This window comes from Amphiura filiformis, chromosome 16 (genome assembly GCF_039555335.1).
Source record: "Amphiura filiformis chromosome 16, Afil_fr2py, whole genome shotgun sequence".
In the NCBI taxonomy this organism is placed as follows: domain Eukaryota; kingdom Metazoa; phylum Echinodermata; class Ophiuroidea; order Amphilepidida; family Amphiuridae; genus Amphiura; species Amphiura filiformis.
This window is the reverse complement of record NC_092643.1, coordinates 25,914,562-25,939,293: the sequence shown is the minus strand read 5'-3', so window position 1 is coordinate 25,939,293 and position 24,732 is coordinate 25,914,562. Positions and strand designations below refer to the sequence as shown.

Here is a 24,732-nt window from a genome sequence, read left to right as displayed (position 1 = left end):
TGACTAACGACTCACTCCGGTCTAGTAGAGTTCTGACGACTCCTAACTTTTGATGGAGAGGGTGGTGGGAGGAGAACTGAAGGTACTGATCGGTGTGTGTTTTCTTCCTGTATATACTAAGTTTCACTGACCCGTCTGGTTTTCTTGTGATCAGGGTATCAAGGAAGGGAATAGAACCGTCCTGCTCTTGTTTATAGGTAAATTTGACGCTGCCGGTGGGATCAATGGAATTTAGATGATCAGTAAAGTTGTCAACTTGTCCTCTGCGTATAATTTCTAACACGTCATCAACGTCATCTCTTCCAGAGACGTGGGCGACAGCTTTCCGGGGCTGTGGAAATAGCTTTCCGCTCAAGCCACTTCATAAAGATATTACAAGCAAGGGAGCTGAGAGGGCTACCCATGGCCATGCCGAAACATTGACGATAAATCTAACCGGAGTAGCTGAAGTACGCAACCGTAGCGAGGCAAAATTTAGTAAGTTCTATAATGTCATCAGTAGTGAGGAGGGTTCTGTTTTTGAGATCTTTGTCCTCGAAGTCTTTCTCTGAGTATACTCACTCAACAACATCTTTGACCAACTCATCACGCCCTTTATAGCGGTTTCTGTTGCCTATAAAAGGATGATGTGATTAGTTGCCAGTCTGAAGAAACCACTAGTGTAATGGTCCAACATCACTAAAAATGTGAGTTTAACATCTTCATTTTCCTTGGATTTGCACAAAACGAACAATGTTAACAGTTAAATCTAACAATCCAAATGAACTTGTTAAAAAAAAACAATAAAAAACTTATACGAACTTTGGTTTTATTAATTGTTGGTGACATTTTTGAATCGATAATAGAAAAGGATAACTGCCAAAATATCCGATACAATAACTACTACTACCTGTTACTGCTTCGCGACTCAAGGCTGACATTACTTGATCCAACTATGCTGTGGTCAACATAGATTATGGTGACAGTGATTGTGCCTGGTTTAAAACAAATCAAGCAAATCAATCAATCAAGCATTCAAAACAATGAAGTTTTAATTTCGATTTAACATGATTAAAGAGTTCTCAAATGAAAGTTAAGACGTCACCATAGACGTGCACTACTCAGGGGCGTAGCCAGCTTTTTTGGTCAGGGGTGGCAAAATAAAATTTCGGGGGCACAGGCGAAAAAAAATACACTTGCATCATGCAATACATATCTCTTCGACCTTCAAAGAAGGCTTTATTGGGACGATGTGCGCGCGTAGCGCGCAAAAATTGGGTATTTTACACTATTTTCGCCCATTATCAGGATGCAAATGGCTTTATTTTTACAATGTTTGTATTTTTTACTATTTTGGCCCTTGATCGGGTTGAATTTTGCCCTTTTCATTTCCTTTCCCTCCTGATTTCCTCTTTTATTTTTTGTCAGAGAGGCACTTGTTTCTTTCATTTTTTGTCAGGGGGGCACTCTGCCCCCTGCCCCCAACAGGGGACTATATGTGGCCCTTGAGTGACTTACCATTGATTTTATTAAGCTTATCTAGTGGTACATCCAACGCTGCCTTGGTTGAAGTCATCCCACCTGCTACACTGAAAGATGCCGTACGCTGTGTGCCGTTGGAAACGAGACTACGGACTTCAGCAACTGTGTACATAGAGTACCGAAGTGTGACGTCATGAAATTTTCTTTTTTGCATTTCAGCATTTTCATGAACATATTTCAGTAGAACATGATGAAAAACATCCACAGTCCAAATTTGGTGGGAATCGGATCATGAGGGCCCGAGATATGGCCGCATGAATACCTAATATAGCCCCAATGAAATCAGTGTTAATTGGCCTGCTTCCAAACAGTGTAAATTAGCCTGGTTCATAACTGTTTGGAACCAGGCCAATTAACACTGATTTCAATGGGGCTAATTAGGTATTCATGCGGTCATATCTCGGGCCCTCATGATCCGATTCCCATCAAATTTGGACTGTGGATGTTTTTCATCATGTTCTACTGAAATATGGTCATGAAAATGCTGAAATGCAAAAAAAGATTTTGTGACGTCATCACTTCGGCACTCTGTAGTGTTTGCGTAAACGAAAAGATTTATAATAATACTTGATTTTGGTGAAGTAAAGTATGATGAAGAAAAAGTATGAAAAGGGAAGAAAGACGAAGTAGAAGAGGAGGATAAAGACGATTACTGCGGTGATGACTATGATGATGATTATGGCTTCAGTGTTTTTCAAACATACCCACAGTTTCGGTAGCCACTCTAATAGACCCTCCTGGTGGTAGGTTGGTAGCAAGATTACCAAGTAATGCTTCTGTTCCCTCTGTCAACTCGGCTGGATTGGCCTGAAAACATAACGTTTTTTAACATCAACAAATTGGAGGTAAAAGCAGTGAAGTTTTATGATTTTATGTTTTAATATACCCTTTGCTGTCTAGTTCTAATAAATTGTGCTATCGTAAAAAAACGAAGATTGTTTCTCCAAAAGTTACTACATCTGGTGTTTGGTTAAATCACAGATCTTTTCTTTTCAGGATCTGTGGTTAAATTTGTAGTTTTAGTTTAATTCTTGACCCCACGAAGTACACTTTGTGAGCATATTGTGCTGATATATCAATCATATCATATTAAAGCCATATGATAATATTTTCATACAAAATAGAATAGCATTTCTTTGCCATAAAATGTTAGTTTTTACTGTCAGATATATTTTTAAGCCGAACAACTAAGGCAAAGCAAAGAAAATTGGAATTTACTACCAGCGCCGATGTCGCTAATACGTATCACTCATTCGGTCGTGTTATGGTACGATCCTTTGTTGTGTAGATCATCGTCCCGCGCGCCATGTACGTACTGTGTTATGAAAACTGTGTATGCGCTCGAATGATAATTCCATCGTAATAATAAAACGACGGTTTATTCAATATCTCGGATTTTGACAAAACTACAACACCTAAGAGTCTTGATTTGTGCAGTAAATAAAGTACAATATAATCGTGTAAAAACAGAATGTTGAAAAATAGGAGAGCGTCCTCCTCAGCAAATGTTATAATATGGCTTTAAGTTAAGTCTAATACAAAATGTTATTCTATGCAAGGAAGCATTCATCAATTATTACTCTCGTAGTACTGCACCCAAAATAATCGGAGAGTTTGCGAAATGCAGTTCCAAATTTACTTGTATCTCATTTCATTGTAGTAATCCAATTTCAGTCACCTTTTTAGTCAATAATTGGCAATATATAATTAATACGTAGTGTTAATTGCCGCGGTTATAACAATACATGTCAGATTCGTAGGATACCATGAATTATAGTATGATTTTAGAACTAAGAACCGTAAAACTTCTATAAAGAACATTGAAGATTTAAATACGCCTAGAAACTTTCTAATTAGTTAATTCAGGGACTCATCACAAAGTTAAGAAAAGTGAAAAGAAGTGTTAACCCTTGTTGGTACTAAAAATCAATTTCTTGGCCAGCGTACATTTGCTTCTGCTATACTTAGAACCCTTTGAGGGTCCTTCCTTAGTGGTACCTTAAAGCTTACGGTTCAACTAAGAACCATTTTCTTAACTAAAGAACGTTTTTTGGTTCTACAAAGAACCCCATGGAAAACCAATGGGGTTTTTATAGAACCTAAAAAAAGTTTCACCGAGAGTTTATAGTGTCCTGTCATGTAGCTCATTCTTACTCACCTGTATAGTCGAAGTATCCGTTCCATCGGGAGAAGTCTGAAAGATGAGTTTGATCGCCGTCTGAAATAAATGTCAAAAATGAGTAATAGCAACAAATGAATGTTACAAAAAAACACATCACAAAAGGTAAATACCCCCTTTTATTTTTTTATTACAAGATACTAACTCAAGATATATACATCAAATTTTAAAACTGAAATAGAAAAAAAAAAAACATTTTAGTTCCGCAAATTGGTCTGGATAGCTCAAAAACTGTAGCCACTACTCGAATGGATAAGGATACAATCAAGAATGCCATCAGTCTGGACTCATTTAAGTCATTAATCAAAACCTACTTATTTCCATAATTTTTGCTGTCATGCTTTCTGTATCTTTGAATTTTTTTGTTTTCTTTTTCTCTTGCGCCTTGAATCCCTAGGTTACAGATTCAACGGTTGCACGAACATGTCTGTTTACCATTACATTCTCTACGTGATTGGCCAGAATTGACCCGTAGTGACCAGTGACGGTCAGGCACTAAAGCTACAAAAACAATATATATTTTCAATGGATTTAGGTGCAACCTTTAAAATCTGTATCTTTTTCATTCAAATGGTTCCCATGAGAACAAATATTGGGCTATTAAGACAAATGAGACGTCATACTTTGAATTTCTTTTTGATATTTTGCATAGATCTTGAGATATTGTTTCGTAATGAAGGTGTTTATATGAATAATAATTATATATAATCATCCGTTTTTTAATCAAGTGTCATTAATCAGGTGACGTATATTATTACAGTATTGTATCAGTTGGACAACTTCTGCTGTTGCATTAGCTGGGTATCTATACTCTAGTGTTAAACATTAAAAAGGTTCACAGATTCGACGTTCCCTCCTAAGACTTTTCAGAATAACTCAAAAAAAAATTTTTTTACACTCAACACATTATAAAGGTATTTGGCAACACATTTTACACATATGGTCCAATTCACAATGACACACATCGTTGCATTCAGTCACAATGACTTATTATGTAAGAATATTTAGAGACATTGCGATTTTTCAAACGCAGCACGTGGCACGTACGTTTTCGCGTACGTTAATACGGTGTTGAATATGGCTAGTCTCTGTTCCAGACTGGATTGTGCTCATTCGTCACGATGGAGAACAAGAAAGTCAGAATAAAGACGATAATATTTGCTTAATATCTAACAGCTTCTAATCTAGGTCGATAGAGGGCATAGTAATTGAAAAAATAACAGTGGCTGAGTCTGTGCCTAAATTCAAACAGACCGCTTTTGATTTTGATTAAAATTTTGACCTACATGCTGATTAAACCTAATTGTTTTTTGTGCTCCCCAAATATTATAGTTGCCCCAAAACATATATTTTGGTAGATTAAAGATCACTACATACATACACCATGACTTTACTTTCAAAATGAGACTTTTTCGTCCTGAAAATTGGGCGCGTTGCATGGACTTAGACATGAGGTAAAATCAGCATATTTTAACGTAGCATCTGCGTTTTTATTCTACGTTGGAATCCAAAATGGAAATCGCATTGTAATTTTTTTAACGCAAAGTATCACACACATTTCAATAGAAAATCTCTGCGTATGAATATTGCGTTTAAATTTAGTCCATTTTTAACACACATTGCTGTACCTTTATTATAATGATTTGTTACAAACAAAAAGGATCATAATAATAATTAGACTTTCCTTCATATGTTCATTATCTTTGACTGTCTTTAATATATTGGGAAATGGACAAATTTTGTGAATTTTCAACGATGTATCTACGTCGATTTCACACGTGGAATATCTTCAAAAATAGCTAAATACGTGACCTCGCTTCGATACAGGAGAGTGGTTTTGAATAGATCAACGTACGTCCGATGTCTACGTTTGGAAATCGCAATGTCTCTATTATGCAGGTTTGAAAGTTGCATTTTGGTCCATTTAACCCTCAAATAATGGAGGATAAAAGTTTCAAAATTGCCTATTTTCTTACGTAATGAGTCATTGTGACCAAACGCAAAGATGTGTGACATGGACTAGTTGTGTCAGGGAAACCGTGTTACCAAACAGCGTAGGCCTACTGTTATAATTTGTTAATTTTGTAAAGAACTATTCGAGTTCTTCTAAAAAGTTCTTGGGGAACTTCGAAGTTGTGAACCCTTTAGAATGTTTAACAACAGCATATAGAAATCCAACCAATGCAACAGAAGGAGAAGTGAACCCTTTATATGAATACTAAATTATATAAAAGATATTGACGTTAATAGTGGTATTGATCTTAGATCGTTAAAAAAAATTTGGTGCTGTCTTACCTCACTATAGTCTTGTATGAGTTGGACGGTCTCTTCTTCTGTTGCATTGGCGGGTATTTCTATATTCTCCTGTAACGCAGCTAAAACTTGTTTTAATTCTTCGGAGTTTCCAATAGCTCTTTGTTGTGTTGTCAAATGTTCATACTGTGGAGCGAGTGTTTAAAACAAATGAAAAGGTTTATTGAAATATTATTGCTCGTGAACAAAAAGCAAATAAGCATACGCAGTTATAGAGGGTACATACCACAATGAAACAGAACGGAGTATTGTATGTTATTGCGTTGCTAATTTTTATGAATTTCGAAAATGGACCTCTTCGTTCTTGAATTTCAATCGGTTTTTTAATCCATACCACGATTTATGTCCATTGACCCATTCATGTAATACCCCGCCCGTGGTTGGTGCTTCAGTTACAAACCATTGACGAGTTTGACTGTTTGAAGTATTATAAACATTGACGAGTTTGAAGTATTATAAAACTTGTATTATTATATAACTACATAAATTATTCAACCTTGTTTGGTTCGGGAAATAAAATACTAAGAAATTACAATTTTCGACGGTAGAGTTCTTTCCGAAACACCTGTACAACATTCAATTTCAATTCAAGTTTATTTGGTTTCTTCTCACATATATACAAATTATTATTAAATACAGATAATCAAATACATTATAAATTATATGAGATGTGGATGCCATCAAGAACGCTGAGCGTGTGGCTGATGGCACCCAAGGTTACATGAAAATATTACAATGAAAGACATAGAATTTAATAATTTATTAAATATAAAAATAACATTTTTGCAAAGAAAAGAAAAACAGCAAATGGATGTCATATTAGGTACATGCATATACCACATGAATATATTTGACAAGAATTCCTATGATATGAACTAGAACATCCATGAAAATGAGGGTGCAGAAAAAAAAAACCTTTAAAGGGAGTGCTCAGGCACGATTGGAAAACATGGTTGTGCAATGTAGGTCGGTTGTAAATTCATGTTTGTAGGTAGGAGCTAGGAGGCAGTTGGTCAGTGTGGGATTTATGCACCCTTGTGGCTGCTATGATGGATGTGCAGGCATCGCATTTATTTGAGCTGGAATGGGTAGGCCTATAGGCCTACTAGTAGATTGAATGAACAGTTGGAGACAATGTTTTTTATCTATAGCGATATTATGTTTATTGACGCAGTAAAATGTTTAATATATAAGGTAACAATAGAGTAAAGCAAGAGGCAATGTATGAGACAATAGTGAAGTTGAATACAGTTATAATAATATGTATGAATTACCTAGAAGAATGGACAGGGTAAATATTCTTTAAACTGAAACTAATATTAAATGCGAATGCAGGTGACAGAGTAATATTCAAGGCAATTTTATCCTGTTATAAGCGTGTACTATAAGTCTATTCATAACATTGTTTTACTGGTGAACTGTTCAAGAAGAAGTTTGAAATTAAATATATTTGATGACTGATCATTTTTTTCTAGTGATACTGCATTTTGATGTGAACATATGCAGTGTTTTATTGTAGTTGTTCATGTGCTCACATGTTTAAATGAGAATATGATTTTTGTTTAAATAGCATTACTAAGGTGATGCATGCCTCCGCACTAAGCTACTTTGAATATACTGAAACAATATGATATTATTAATAATATCATGCATAGTTATAGTTTCGCAGACCTTCAACTGTTACCCTCCCTTTCATGTTGAAACGCAGTGGCTATTATTTTTTAGATAAAGAAAGTTTGAGAAAAGGAGTCTTGAGGCAGCTGTCATTCTTTTTAGATGATAAAATATAAATTTGGGCCGAGTTGTGGGTTAAATTTAGATGGAGTGACGTAAAATGTGAGTGACCTCTGCATTGGGTAAAAGTTGAAGGTATAGAACTGGGCCTGTTTGGGTTAATTATTACCCTCCACAACATGCTCATTTATTAGGGCAATGTTCTTCAACCCCAACATGTTTGTATGTTCATTGGATGACCTTTGAAAATTGGGATACGAAACTCATACTTGGCAATTTGAGGTTGAATTGGACACTATATTGTTTAACTGAGATTATTGAAGTATGCCTTTGGGATGAGGCCATTGTGGTATAGTGAGTGCTGGGAAGTTCATTAGTGGCCACTGTTCTGCTATAAAAAGTGAAGGTCTCCAGTGGGTGATGCTTGTAATTTTATGGACCAGTAATTGAGCTAAATAGCCAAAATTGTCTTGGGGCTTTTCTCTCTGATACACAAGACAATAAATTTGGTCCTGGTTAGTCGGCTTGTTCTGTGTATAATTCCCAGGTTAAGTGTATTACCAATTATAGTTAAAAACACAAGTATTGACAGATTTGGCAAATTTTGCATAAATGGGACCTTGGCAGTGGGGTTAATTTCAACAAGAGAGGGATACATGTAGTAAGTTGAAGGTCTATGGAACTATACTAATGATAAAACTTGATAAATTTGTGTCTGCGGGATATTCCAAACTGTTGGTGTTGAAGATGATGCTGTGGATATAAATTTGTATCTGCGGAATATTCCAATTTCTGGAGACATTTGGTAAACTTGGTATACCATGCAGGCTGACCTAGCTTGCTGAATGTCCATAAAACAAAATCTGTTCATGGCCAATAGGTCACTTGCTAACTTCAACTTCAACTGACACACCACTATCAATCTGTCAACATGGTCAACGCTCATAATTATAGAAACTGATTATCATTCCCAGGTAACAAAACCCTCCACTAATGGCAACAGAACATAGTTTTATAAATAATTTCATGGGAAATGAGGCTAATATTTCATCCCCACCTCTGTTTAAAATCTCACTGCTGCATATATTTATGAACTATGTCATGAGGAGTGAGGTTAATTTTGGAGCAGGCATTAGTCTGCACTTAGTGCATTTCTATTACTGAGATACCATGCATTATTCCACAAAATATTTTTAGTGATTACAAAGCAAAAGCATTTGCAAAAGAAGCTCGACTTAAAGCTACTTAGGTTCAGAGGTCGATTTTTTTGATTTTTATTCCAAGGTCTAACCTGAATGTATATATTCACTCAGGTGTACCTGAGCGAAAAAAAAAGCATCAAGGGGGGGGGGTAAGGAAATTTACATGATTGATGCGTACTCGTTATTGACGGTTTCAGAGTGGTATTGATCCAGGATATAATTTTTCATTCGTTTTTTAAAGGAGGATAGAGAGCAAGAGTTTTTAATGTCGTCATTCAGGGAATTCCAAGTGGTAGGTCCCTGGGTTTTAATTGTGTTTTTGGCTAGCAGTGTGTTTGTCGTCGCGATGTTAAGGTCAAGGGCCTGTCTGGTCTCATAATTATGAATTTCAGAATTTGTCATGAAATGATTATTTGGTAAGTCCTGTGGGAGGAGGTCATGGTGGTAACGATACATATGAGTTGCTAGTTGAAACGTGTAAATATCACGAATGTTTAGTTTTTTAAGGAAATGAAAAGAGGGGTTGAATGATCCAGCCAAAGTGAATAAGTGCATGTTCTGATGATTTTCTTTTGCATAATGAAAAGGGATTCCAAGTTACTATACTAAAATGGTCTGACTTTCCTAATTATGCCGTTATATTTTGAAACGATTTTTGATATATGGGATGTATGGGTCTTCCATGAAAGGTTGTTATCAATTAAAATACCTAGGAATTTAGTTACTTCTACTTTTTCGATATCTTTATTATCAATTGCAATGTTAAAATTATGGTCAGGTTTATTGTTGTATTTATTTTTAAAGATCATGAAGTTAGTTTTATCTATATTTAATGAAAGCTTATTTAATTTAAACCAGTTCGAGATTTTCTTGAGTTCTTTATTTATTAATTCTTCAAGTTGTTCTGGGTCTTTGTGGGAAAAAAGAATGTTGGTGTCGTCAGCAAAAATAATAAAATGGGAGGAAGGAGATGAAAGTGGGAGGTCATTTATATATAAAAGGAATAAAAGTGGGCCAAGGATTGATCCCTGGGGGACACCGCATATAATGTCACCTTCTGCAGATTTCTGGTGGTTATAAACGACATATTGTTTTCTTTCACAAAGATAATTTTTTATCCATAGATTGGCAAGACCTCTGATACCGTAACTATTTAGTTTGTGGAGAAGTATATCATGGTTGAGGGTATCAAAGGCCTTGCTTAAGTCTAAGAATATCCCGAGACTATGCAATTTTTCGTCTAACGCACCTGTAATTTTGCAGTAAAGGTCATTTATTGCCATGTATGTGGACCGGTTTGGTCTAAAACCATATTGGTGGGAACTTAAGATATTATTTTTAGCAATGAAATCAGAAAGGCGGGTGTATATTATTTTTTCAAGTATTTTCGAGACAGAAGGTAATATTGAAATCGGCCTATAATTACTACAAATCTGATTATCACCCGATTTAAAAATTGGAATTACTTTTGCGATCTTGAGTAAAGATGGGACAATGCCTGTGAGTAGGGACCTATTGAAAATAGAGAACAGGGGCTATTTCATTGATTATTGTTTTGAGTAGTTTAGTGCTTATATTGTCAAAGCCACTACTGTTGCTAGCCTTAAGTTTTTTAGTTATTTTAATTATTTCGTCAGGGGATGTTGGGTTTAAGAACATACTGCTATGCTGATTTAATAAATTTAGTGGAGAGATGTAGTCATCGTCAGGAGTAGTTATCTCAGCTAGCTTAGTGCCTATATTGGTAAAAAAAATATTGAAGTTCTCGGCTATTTCAGTTGAATTGGTAATTTTTTTGCCATCTTTATCTTTAAAGAAGTCGGGTAATTTGGTACGTCTGTTTCTACCTAGAAGATTATTCAATGTTTTCCAAGTTTCTTTCATGTTAAGTTTATTTGATTCAATTTGGGCTGTAATATGGGATTTTTTGGCTGTACGTAGTAAATTATTTAATATATTTCTATATTTAGTATATTTAAGTTTATTTTCTGATGTAGGTTTAGAGATGTACTTTTTATATAGTTTATCTTTAGTTCTAATTGATTTAACAAGGCCTGTAGTGATCCAGGGCTTAGTGATCCAGGGCTAACATTGGAATACCGGTATATAAAACATTTGAAATAAACACAAGGCACAAAATGAAAGTCCTAACTTATGTAACCCGTCATAAATATAAACCTGCTTATGTTGTGACGATTTTATTGACAGAGTTGTTATTATTGAATTTTCATAATACGAGCAGGTTTAGATTTATGACGGAATATGTAAGTGAGAAGTTTCTTTTTGTATTGTGTTTATTGAAATACCATGCCTTGTATATGTGACCCGGCAGCACAAACGAGCCGTAAATTCCCTAAATTGTATTCTGAGTTATGGTGTAAAATGTGTACGAAGATCGTATTCATCGGTCACTTAAGCTGGCGCGACATCTGTCTTATTTGGATAGTCACAACACCAATCAATAATCCTATTATTGAAGTGGATAATAAGCTTCTACCTTAGATGGCTATAGAACTTTTAATAGCTCTGGTCTTTATTTGCTTTTGCTAAATCCTTTTCAAGTGGTGGGTTATTTGTATAGGTATGCATAACCAACAATTAACAATGAGAGAACCTTCTTAAACCTCGTTGACTTGGGGGTGATTTGAAATGACCGCCAATAATTTATGACTGTTTGATACTTATTGCCAGCAATGTGGAAAAAGAGACACACACAGAAACGAAAAAAGCTATAATTTTGTTGAAGGATCAAAGTTTAACTAACCATAACTCCGCTTCTGGATATCGTTTGAAGTCAAATGATATACCATTTTAAGTTTATGATGTTTATTTTTAAACACGAAATAAAACAAAATTGACGGGGAGGAATTTACGGCTCATTCGCCGTGGACGGTCACATATAAGTATATCATGTATTTAGTAGTGGATTGATACTCACTAACATGGTCCTACTCCTAGCTGCAGAAGGATGATAAGTCGTTGAAACAGACATAGCTGGAGTCATCGTTTGCTGACTTGTCGGGAACCGTTCGTGTGTTGTTTCTAGATGGGCTTCAGTTGTAGTAGCACGGGCTTCAGTTACATCTGGTTGGGCTTCTGTTGTGGTAGTACGGGCTTCAGTCATATCTGGTTGGGCTTCAGTTGTAGTATCTACGGCTAGAGTTGTCGTTTGCAAAAGATCTGTTGTAGCCTGCATGTTTGTCGTAGCTTGTGTTGTTTCTGCTTGTGCTGTAGATTACAAGATATTATATTAAGGTTAGATTGTCGCATCAATAAACGGCTAGGTTTGTAGTCTATGACGACAGCAATGTGTAGTAAGTATTTATTGTTTTACCTGCAACCGTAGCTTCAATGGAGTAGTCACGTAGCCCCTCTCTATCAGTAATAACTGTTTGATTGACTGCTAAGCCGGCATGTAGATTTCCGCCAACCCATCGGACATTATAGCTCCCTTCATAATTAAATGTTATCACACTAGCTTCAGATGACCATCCAATTACATCTCCAGGCTCGACTGTAATGCGTTCATTTTCAGGTACTAAATAATTGACTGGTATGTTAGTTTCACCTGCTGGTATGTCATTAATGCCAACAATTTGGAATTCAGTAACAGAATTTCCAGTCGGTCTGAATACTATAGCTCTCCATTGTCCGGAGACCTTTCCTTGATATGTCCACTTTGTAACTTGGCCACTACAAAGAAACTGATCAGTTGCTGATACCATCGTCCAACCAGGTGTGTCTGTACCATCGCGGTCTACTATTGGCCAACCTGCTCTGCATCTGTTGGCTGTAAGAATAATTAAAACAATCAACACGTGATAATGCCCTATAAACTTATTGTATGATTTGTGGCAGATATTTTTTTCAGGGGAGGTGTACTTTGCAAAATTGGCATTGCTAGTAATATTGTAATCCTTTTTAGAAAAGAAAACCGAGGGGTAAAAAACTATAAAACTTTGATATCACATTGCATTACATATTGTAAAATTACATTATAGTATCAGGAGTACTTACCTTCAGTTGTAGTCATTAGTTTTGTAGTAGTCGCAATGGTAGTCGTAGGACAGGTGTCTTCATAAGCTTTAACCTCACACATAGTTAGTATACCATCCACTTGCACGCTGATAAATCTACCCCTAATTGTTTCGGTACAGATCACTTCAGCCCAACCTCCTGCTGGTGCCTGAGAGGACGTTATGGCTGTTCCACACTGAGTGTTTTCGGTGTGATCCGACGACGATCCAACTCTGACAATTGATCCCCATAATCTGTCAGCTTGGAAACAGAAGCGATGTTCAATAATGTTACATTTTAGATTAGAGTACCGCATTGTACACTCCGCGTGTCTTGAAGGCCGTCAACTCATTGGTACAGTCTTAGCTCGCAATTTAAATGTCAGTCGTTTTATTATATATTTGTATATCGTTGCTCTCTGAGAAGGAACAAAGTAGGAGTTACCGTTGTGCCTGTGCGTAGCGCACTATAAATAACTGCGCTTTTTTTGACCTGACAATCACAACGAGTTTGGATGATTCCATTTAGATGTAAGTTGGGACATGGGTAAACATTACAAATATGCCAAAAAATCAGATTTAAGAAATGAAATCCAATTTCATCTTTTAAGATCGAACATGGCTTTAACGTGTAAAGCAGGACTCTTTTGATGTTTGTAACTTTCTTACGTTGACGTTTATTTCTGATGGTATCCCCGCATTTTCTTTTTATAATTTAATAAAGTGTGTCTATTTTCGTGATTATCGGATGATGCTGTGTTTATTTCCGAAAATGATGCCTTGATGACGACCGAGATGAAGGTATTATATTTCTTTTTGAGTACAACAATGGGGCTTTTGTATAGCACTGCAAGTTATGAATCAATTTTCGCTCTGATGTGACATTGAGGTTAAAGCCATATTATAACATTGGCCGAGGAGAACGCCCTCAAAAAAACTTTTAAATTCTGGTTTTTACACGATTGTAATGTACTTTAGTCAATAAAGATACTCTACAAAAAACAAGACTTTAGGTGCTGTAGTTTTGTTAAAATCCGAGATTTTGAATAAAACGATGGAACCGGTGTTTTATTATTACGATGGAAATATTAGTCGAACACGTATGCACAGTACGTACACGGCGTGCTGGATACACATACACACACACCCAGAGGATCGTACCGCATTACAACCGCGGGAGTAACATGCATGGGCGCTAGTAGTAAATTCCAGTTTTCTATGCTTTACCTCACTTGTTCGGCTCAAAATTAAAAGGGGACATATCTGACAGCTATCATTTTATGGAAAATAAATACTAATCTATTTTTATAGAAATGTTATAATATGGCTTTAACGTGCTGAGACAGCTGTTTCGCAAATGCATATTTTAGCGAGCGCGTGTGTACGCCAACGCTTTGAGCGAACACTGGCGATTTAAAGCTGCGCCCAATTAACACCCACTGACGTCACTGCCACTACAAGGTAAAAATGGTAGTACCTTAGATATTCATTAGGCATAATACTTACGACAACATCCACTCCTGTTCAAGATCGTCACCTTCGTCACGCAATATTCAGCTTCCATATCCACCTTCCACCAAGCCGTTGCGTTTGAATCTATTGAAAGAACTATGAGTATTAGGCTGCGATCACATAGAAGTATACTGTATACGGTATACGGTTACACGATATACGCTTATTTGATCAGGCTGAGTTCACATAGTATACTCCTATGTGAACTCAACCTGATCGAATGAGCGTCTATCGTATAGTGCATACCGTATACTTCTATACTTCTATGTGATCGCACATACTGCAGTTACTGTTCATTTTCCTATACACAATACACAGTGCTCTCACCATTGAGGTGTGACCTCTACAAACAGTGTATGTTATAGGTGTTGGGCATTGCCTAGTTAACGTCACTGTGTGAACAATAACCGGCCAATATTTATTGTACTCTCTGAAATTCTTGGAAAGATAGTTTTGTAACATGTCCTAAATGTTTAGCTAATTTATATAGATATTTGGAAATATTCACACTTTGGTGTTTTAGCGAGTAGGGCACGGCAAAATTCCCTGTGTAAATCGAATGCAACTTTTAGTGACTATCACTCACTTGTAGACCGCTCTCTTCCGAAGGGCATTAAAGCTAAACCACTTGACGGATATTTTTTGTACTTGATATCAATCAAGAATAATGTATACATTACATGTAGGCTAAAAACTGAGTATGTGGGGCATCTGCAAATGTTCGTACCTTGCTGATATGTAAATGACAGATAACAGCAAAAACAGCTCCCGTATCTGCCCATAACTTTGGTCAGTGCAGCGAGCCAGGGGATTTCAAGTGGGTGATTATTGATTGGCAAGTGCCATATTTGGGCATAAGTGCAATCCACCATTTATTGTGGAGGATAGACTAGACATTTTTGACCAAGAAAGCATAAAGAACCTAATTTTGGGCAACCTAAATTGGGCAAATTCGGACCTTTTTGACCAACAAAAGCATAACAAGCATGGTTTTCTCGCTAGCTACGCTCGCAAAGTGCACTTTTTTGGTATTTGATGATTGGGGAGCATCCTACCTACGTCCCTGCCTCCAACACCCCCTCCCCGCAAACTCGCCGCCGCTGGTTGATCACCGAGACATTATACATCGCTAACGTGCAGTGGCTTTTTTTTTCTCCTAAAATAGCCCCTGTTATATACCTCATATATAGATTCCATTCAAGGGAGAGATTGTAGTTGAGATGAGCACCTCGTGTTGCACATCTCTCTTCAAAAATTGTGTATGTTACCCTGGAAATACAACTTGACTGTACCTGAATTTTATACTGACAGAAAGAGCTAAGCTTTCTCCATCTGATGATATACTTTTTAGTGGATTTTTATGTGGATTTAGCACCATTTATATGGATTTTGTAAACCTTTTGCCATCTACTTCTCTGTGAAATTGGAACTTTGATACACCTGGGTGATTTCTTCAAACCACTTGAAATATCCCCAGTGAGTCACCTATAATTGTTTGTGCACTTCACTTCAGACCACTTGAGATTGTCCATCAACTTTGACAATGATCTTCTGATATTGATTATTGATTTCACCATGGGAACGTTTATTTTGCTCCTTGGCCTCTGCCTTGGCCTTGCCCATTCTGTAGATGGGGGTGAGCACCGCTTCCTGCTCGTGATCATGTAAATGGGATTCATTGTGCCTAGTGGATCGATAATATTGTACTCATTAACATTTTGCCATGTTTTATGTTTGTTGATTTATTGTGTTTTCTTGTTTTACTTTGTAATTTTGTGAACGCACCGTCGGGTAGACGTGTGCCGCTGATATAAAAGCGTATGTTCTAATAATAAAATAAAATAAATAAAATACTACAACTGAACATCATGGGGTGACAAGACCTTCTTGTCCTTTTGCCCTGGGCCATTTTATTGGACCAAGGATTTCCTACTGCAATAACAGTTCAGCTTCTTTCCATTATCGCCTTATTCTATCAGGTGATGTTGAACCTCACCCTGGACCAAATATTGAACATGGTACACCAGCTTCTGCTGAAAACCAAAAATTCACTTATGACAGGAACACATTACTCAGCTTAAACTCAACCAAGTACAGCCTACCTAGACATGTATGGCTATCTATCCGATCCCTAAACATAAACTCAATTAAACCTACTCGCAGAGGAACAAAAGGTAAACAGAAAAATGGAACTACATCTAATAATTTTCACCATCTAAATACTGATTTAATATCGGAGGAAAAAATCGACAATTCAACTAATAAAGACAGTGTAACTCCTCAAAGTCATTTGCTTGTAGACTTCTCAGTGTGTGTTAAATGCACAGTCGATCTGCAACACAACTGATATGTTAACGGACTATTTTCTCGAACATAATTTTGACATTGTTGCTTTAACAGAGACATGGCTCAGTGATCAACCCGATAAGCACAAGAAACAGATTGGGGATATTACTCCTCTTGGTTACGATTTCTTTCATATACCACGCAATCACAGAACTGGCGGCGGTGTTGCAATACTTCATAAGGAGTCCATCAAGCGTAAAGAATGTGCTGTGTTCAATGCATCCACTTTTGAATCTTTATGCTGTGATCTTATTGTTACCGGAACTTTCTCACCAGTCAAAATTGTTGTTATTTATCGTGCACGCTACAGTGAAAAGAATAGGTCAACCCCACGTATGTTTTTCGACGAATTTTCTGAATATTTATCTGTGCTTATTGCCTCTCCATGCAAATTGCTTATTGTTGTTTTTTGCGCCTCGGATTAGGCTACCTAGATAGATGGCGCTTTATAAATGCTTTAAAGTTAAGTTAAGTTAAGTTAAGTTCATTTGATTGGTTAACAATTGAGCCATTAAAAATGCTGTGCCCCCTTTTTTCTATCAAGATGACGTCATAAGCAAAGGGCATATAGATTCAACTGTGCCCGCTAAATAATTGGATATTAGCAACCCCGAATACACAGATCGCCCGTATACATTACGCACCCACTATACGGTCGGCGTTGATTACAATGTTGTAAAAGAGACTAGCGGGTCACAGTTCGCGATGAATTTGACAGCTCTCCTTGCAGACGACGACCTGTCGGCCGCAGTGAGTGCAGTGATTTGTTTACTATCTGTTACATGTCAAGGATTTATACCTGCCAAATGTTACTTTTTAGACAAATTACTACGACCTGAAGACTCGGCAGTGTGTGATGTTAGATATGAAATCGGTAGATATTATCGGTCCAAATTCTCCACCCTTGGGCCTTGCTCTTGCATGCACTGTGCATTTTACTTCGTTCAAAATCAACTAATCAAGGCCTATGCATCATCTTGTAGGCCTTGTCAGCTCAGGAAATCTTTTAACCAATCAAATGAGAAGAATCTATATACTATATTATTCGGTATTTAAATATTGACGTATGACTGCTTGATATTCGGGACACAGTTTAAAATTATAGGCCCTCGGTGATGTCAAACCATGGAGGTATATAAATAAATGGAGAATGATCGCCAGAATTCTAATCTCTTAAGTGGAGATTATCCCGTTACCTCTATTCAATGAGTCACCAAACTTGAATTGACCAGCCACTTCAGCCAAGCTATTGATCTCCACGATGGTTATGAGCCTCTACCATGGTTCATTGATTGTCACTCCCAAAATTTCCTCATAGGAATTGACCCTACATTGACCCGTACCGGAAGCCTTGTAAAAGAGACTGTATAATGACGTCAGCTAGTCAATCAGATGTTCAAAGTCACCAGTTTTGATAGCTTATAGTTTCAATGTATGATCGTGCGAAAACCCGAAGAAATTCGGATGTTCTGTTCTCAAGTTATGAAACTGTTTTCTACACTAGTTGTGCCGTAACTTGACAAATATACTTAGTTTTCATGTTCATATATTAAGCTTTTAAGGGGGTCTGAGGGAGTTCAAATATAGTGCAAATGAAAGCAAAACGTTTTTACCTTCCGTTTGTGAAAAAATTATGTTGGGCCAATTTGGGCCATTTGAGTTACGAGCGAGCAAAATTTACCGGAAGTACCTAGGAATTCAAGCAAAAGTGATGGTCAGACAATCTTTTCTAGAGAGAAATTGATATAGGCCCTATATACTTTGTTTAAACAGTTTCTCATAGTTTAGTGTATGATAACCGTGATTTTGGTTGAAGCTTCGGGTCAAATTAATTGAGTGCCATGACGGATATGTCATGTTATTGTTTTTAAACTTTTAATTATGTATTGTCATGAAATCGTATAGGCCGCCTAAATCATCATCATTAAACTTCTCATTTTATAATAAATAATTATCAGTATTTAGGCCTAAATGATTATATTAATATTATTAGGGGCTATCATTTTCTTTGGAGGAGGGGTTCCAAATATACGGGGGGTCATAACTTTTTGGGAAAAAAGTCATAATTCAATTTTCATGACCAAAATGTAGGGAGTCACAAGATGACAACAGATAAGGTGTTTCTTTTTTCAAAAAGACCGATTTCTTGATGCAATTTAACTGAGACTAGTATACCTAAACCTAGGTATACTAATCTCAGAATTTAAGCACTCAATTGGCGAAAATGAGATTTTGATATCAAAATTTTATGAAACATGAGCACTTTCCAATAAGTATAAACTTCATTTTACCCCATTGAAATCAATGGCCAGTGAAACAGACTTCACAATGTAATCAGCTTAGCATAATCAATATAAACCTAAAATTGCCTATTCAACAATAATTGGTCATAACCAACGTAGTACAAAGGAGGCTTGGCTGGATCATTCTCCATTTATTTATATACCTCCATGGTCAAACCCATGACTATGCCCTCAGCTTCGCTTCGATTTTCAATTAGGCCTTTAAAGTGGTCGCACTGTTGGTCTATATATAATTCCACTCAAATGAAAGACAACATACCTGTATGTGTACATGAGCCGCTAGTGTAAACAGTAGCCGTGCCGCCATCTACTGCTAAATGAGAGTTTTCAGGTCGTGTGTTTTGGTAAGTTGGTTTCTGGAGCAACGATATCTCTGAAATGTTCATAAAGTGTTATAGAATTATTATGCGATATTAGGCACCCCATTCTTTTCGAGACTGACTGCGTCGTGCGTATGAGACAGACGGCTTATCCAATCATAAATGAACCATGTGGAGAGTGGAAGTCCGGAAGAGCGGAAGCACGAATTTAATTTACAAATGCTGTCAACTAAATCATTCAAACTCTGGTCCGTAACCAGGATTTTCTTTTTTGGGGGGGGGGGCTGATTTTGAAAAAGTGGACCTTTTTTCAAAATGGCCAGATGCATTTAGTGTCGGGATTAAATCCCCAGGGAGTTCCAGTAACACATTCTAGAAGTTATCTGTTATAACTCAGCTGAAGATGTGATCATTGATACTGAGACAGAGACTGAGGCAGAGATGGGATTTGACCGACCAGCCTTTTATGACTCTTTAGGGTAAGGCGGCTTATGGTGTCATAAATTTAGTAGGAAGAATTGTGGCCATAATAGGTTCATAGGTCAACGCTAGAAAGTACAATATAATAAATCAGAAGATTATATGAACATAGTCGTGTCTTGCCATAATATTAATGTATTACCGTACATATATTGCTGTAATTTTTGTAATAATGTTCCTCCAAACTTAATGATATCCCGGGAATGATATGAAATAGTATAATTTGAAACTATTTTTTGTTCTCTAATTATATTACACAAATTGTGAAGCACGCTGGTAAAGTAATGCACTTCATTTCACAAAGTGATCATTGAAAGCAGAGATGGGTTTTGACCAGCCTAGATTAAATTAATTAATTAATTAATTAATTAATTAATTTTGTGACAGGGATTGGTTAAATATATTAACCCTTAATAAATGGAGACAGAAAGAGTTTTATAAATAAATAAATAAATAAATAAATAAATAGATTTATTTAATTAATTATTTAATTAATTAATTAATTAATAATTAATAAATTAATAAATTCCATCCAAGGTCAAAGGTTATCAATAAGAAGTCATCCGGGGTCAAAGGTCATATGGAGGTCAACGGGTGAAACAGAATTTACAGTACCACTATCATGCTGCAACTAGGATTATACCATTTTGTGCCAGGGTTGCATTATAATATTAACCTTTTACAGAAGAAAGAGTAGTCAGTTAAATAAATAATTAATTAATCAATGTCATCAACAGAGGTCATTCGGGGTCAGGTTATATGGGGTCAACGAGATGAAACAGTGTCGCTATCATGAGTACATATCACTTGAGTACATATGTCCAATACCATCAACAATAAAAAGTAATAATTCTCAAAAAATTATTTAAATACCACCAACTATATTCATTTTTATATTTATGTCGATTAATAAAAAGTCATGAGAATATACTAGTACTTGGATCCTGATTCGTCAAGTCTGTTTCCATGACCACAACGCATCCAATCTTTTCTCTGGACCAGACGCATCCCTTTTTAAAGGGATTTTTATTGTACTAGGGGCGGATTTTGAAAAAGTGGACTTTTTTTCCAAAATTTGGACCTTTTTTGACCAAAAAGGCATAACAAAAAAAACACCCTACGCTCGTAAGAGCACTTTTTGGACATTTTTGGATGTGGACCTGAGTTTCTTGATGAGTGCCCATCCCAACAAGTCTCACCCGCCGGTGAAGAGCTTATTTTATATAGGCCGTTCGGCGGGGACAAAAAACAGGTCAACGATACGGTTTTTGTCCCTTACACAGATGGAAACGCACTTGCATAAAACAAAAAGAGACCCAATACACTAAACCCAACCACTCCTTCACAACAAAATATTGTATTTTAAGCAAACCTGCCAACCAAATTTTTCCATTTATCACAAAATCAATCTTCAAATTCAAAATCTCCTCTTTCCACATCATCGGAATTCATAAAATTCGTTATTGAAAAATTAATAAATGGTATATTTTAAATTGTCACGTATGATTAATTAATTTAGTTCGTGTATTCACTAAGTATTATGGCAAGGTCACTTTTTGGTCACGTATCATCAACAAGAGCATCATACCAAAACCGTCTTAAGGGGGGTCGATCTTTTGTGCGTAATTATAGAGGGCCAGGGGATTCACTCTATCATTAAAAAAATTATTTGAAGAAATCAAAGAGCCCTGGGAATAAAAACTGTAGTGTAATTCACGCCAGATACAATTTCTTTATACGAAAAAAATTAATTTTTGTAATCGATCAAAAAACAAACGTTTTATATCAATTTTAAATTCATCCTGAATCCGTAAATATGGTACCTCTCGCCCTTTTTTAGGTCAAGGCTATTTTTACCATTATGCAGGAACCATTGTTGAAGCTATTTCACATACATGTACAAAACATTCTAGAGAGAGAATGAGGACATATAGTGTTGAAATATCTTTTGTTGATTTCGAATGATAATGTCATGAAGTCGTAAATTTTAAGGTCAAATTCCTAAAACCAAAACAAAACATTGCGACGCAGATAATTCCCGACTTACGCAATTTCATCATCACATCAGTGTCTTTATTATTTGTTTGAAACCTTTCCCAAACGTTCGTGCTATTTATGCATAAAACGGCTAATCCATCTTTACAAAACGCGTCTTTGTTAGTAAACAAAAGGCTAAAGATGGCATTATGAGATTTATCTTTTATCATTACACTCATACGCTCAACGCGTAATTGAAGGAAGTTTAGAATCGCTGGTTCGAGTCCCAACGAAGCCTGTGGAAACTTTTTTTTCTTCAAAATTCATGATCGCATTCCGAAATGAGTCACTTGTCGATAAATCATGTATCGTATCCTTAATGCGAATACACATATAAGGGAATGTTTAGACGATAAAGTACATTATTCTTTTATTTAATTATTTATGTGATTATGTGCCTAATTCGATTTTTCCTCATACAGCAGATAATACTTTCAGATGTATCAGTTCCTGTTTACACATAAAATGCAAATGTATTCAAATCCCAAAGGAGAAACATATCGAGATACAAAAATACATTATCTAAAATTGTTTATTATAGCTTCTACATATCACTTTGTATACACTCAGGCCATAAAATGTTTGAAATACAAAATGTAACAAAAATATGTATTCAGAGATTGAATCCATTAGACTCCTAATCCCTTTTCCTTTATTCAAATCAATCTTATCTCGAAAATTCTCCTAAATTATATGCATGCTGCATGCGCGTATTTTTTTGGGGGATGCTTTGGGGGCGCCAGCCCCGGGGTAAAAGCAGGCGGCCAAAATGAAGGGCGGCGGAAGAAGAAGGGCGGCAAAAACAGGGCGGCAAAAACGAAGGGCGGCAAAAAGAATTAGTAAATAAAAAAGGGCGGAAAAATTTGATAAAGCATAAAAAATTTTGAATTTTTTTTTTTTTTTTTTTTTGCTCTTCACTTTTTCAAACGACCGAGAAAAAAATTGGGTCAACCTTTTCGGGCTGTTGAGGAAGGGGCGGCAAAATTGAATTTTCTTCAGCCCCCCCCGGGGTTGGGGCGGCCACGGTACGCCACTGATGCTAATATACAATTCATATCTGGCTTTCAAAATTATTGAAGTACGTTTCGATATTGTCAAAATGTCCCTTCACCTTATCCTCCCGGTATAAAATGTTTCCAAACGTTGCACTCATTCGTTGAAATTGGTCAAGAATATAAAGACACGGTGATCCAAAACTCCAAGGAAGTTGTATGTTCAAAACTTACAGATTGCTCCATTGGATACCCTGTTGATTTGCCCACAAAGGATCATCGAACAACATTAGAACATTAAAAAGTTTTGATTTCGTTCCTTTCCTGGTTTTTCGATCACCGTTTCTTTAATTCTCATCCGATTTTACTAAATGAGATCTTAAATCAGAGGGAATATGTATTCCTTTTTTGCTGGTTTTAATTTTTTTCTTTAGGATATATTGGGGTTAACCCCCTGAGCACTACCTGCCGATCTATCATTGCCTCTGATTGGCAAATTACATGATATCTTCATTTAATCACCAATCAGAATGGAGCTTTGTAAATAATTCACCCCAATTTTTTTGCGTGGTGAAATTATTTTAACAATGTTGCTGATTGGTCCAATTGATAATGAAACTTCTTTTTGACCAATAGGCAGGTAGTTCTCATGGGGTTAACATAACTGGTATCTCAATTCTTTTGTTGTCTGTATTCATCAAATGACCAACAGATAACTGACTAACTATCAATGACGACTGAGTTCCGCAGTCTTGGTAAGAGTATATCTTAGGTCTACATCGTTAATACGAACTATATCTTAAGGGCTGTACAATAATTATGAGCCCAGGGGGAATTTCCAAACGGCTCGCCAATAATCGCTTAACCACCCCCCATGGCATGCCAGAAATCGGTCTGCCAAAACATCTTCCCCCCCCCCCCTCTGAATATACCAACATTTAAGCGTTTCTGTACTGTTTTCCTAAGCCTTTTTAGAGCGGGTTATTTCAAAGACGCCCCAAATTTGTGCCCCCCCTCCCCACCGCTTTCGGCTAACCAAAAATGTCTTCCCCCCCCAGTTTATTCACAGCCCCTTAACTTTTTTACCTTGTATTCCCATCGAAATCGCCACACCGTATCCCGCCAAAATAAATATCCTTATTACAATCCATGCCATATTGCATTGATGAAAACGTATCCATGAAAATTCAGGCACCTTTCTGAAGTCGAAGCGCGATATTATATTGATGACAAGAATGACGTGCTATCATATTAGTACTTGAAATCTTGAAGTGGGTAAGAGCTTTCTAGAGTAAATAAAGGAGGCGTACCCGTTTACATGGCAACAAATGGATAAATCCAACTATATTGAATAAAGAATGGGTCTTATATGGCATGCAACCAGAGAAGATACCGTACCCTTCCCAGAATCCTTTGCAATGTGATACATTTAGAGAATAAAGTTATTGTTTTTAGCCACTGGAGTGCATCTATCGTCTCATATAACACGGGCGACATCATTATTTTAAGTAAAACCGCGAAGCCGAGTTGTTTTACGCCAAAAATAATGATGTCGCCCATGTTATATGAGACGATAGATGCACGACAGCGGCTAAAAACAATAACTTTATTCTCATTCTTAAACATTTCAATTCAAATAGAAATATCATAATTATCAAAAATTTTAATCAAATTAAATCCTACATTTTACAAGGAACTACCTAGAGCTTAAAATCGATCAGTCCCGTTGTTGCTACGCGCCTCCGATTGATTCAAATAGCGAGTACGAGTATCGCGT

General features: G+C 36.5%; 1 protein-coding gene across 1 annotated transcript; it reads right to left on the bottom strand.

Annotated features, from left to right (window-relative positions):
• Positions 1-1,471: 1,471 nt before the first annotated feature.
• LOC140172524 (uncharacterized) lies at positions 1,472-24,154 on the bottom strand. Its single transcript, XM_072195670.1, has 10 exons — positions 24,042-24,154; positions 19,386-19,499; positions 14,472-14,561; positions 12,967-13,227; positions 12,284-12,739; positions 11,888-12,177; positions 5,996-6,139; positions 3,680-3,739; positions 2,226-2,328; positions 1,472-1,623 (listed from the first exon to the last, which is right to left on the bottom strand). Exons 1-10 carry the CDS (start codon positions 24,109-24,111, stop codon positions 1,472-1,474), a joined length of 1,740 nt encoding a protein of 579 aa, XP_072051771.1. The 5' UTR covers positions 24,112-24,154.
• Positions 24,155-24,732: the final 578 nt, after the last annotated feature.

Excerpts from the sequence above, each read along its gene's own strand:
- LOC140172524 (XM_072195670.1), bottom strand. The coding sequence starts at position 24,111 with ATGGCATGGATTGTAATAAGGATATTTATTTTGGCGGGATACGGTGTG. Across the intron at positions 6,140-11,887 it reads CTAGGAGTAGGACCATGTTA|TATGAACATTTGACAACACA; the intron begins GTGAGTATCAAT and ends CTCGCTCCACAG. Across the intron at positions 2,329-3,679 it reads CGGATACTTCGACTATACAG|GCCAATCCAGCCGAGTTGAC; the intron begins GTGAGTAAGAAT and ends TTATGTTTTCAG.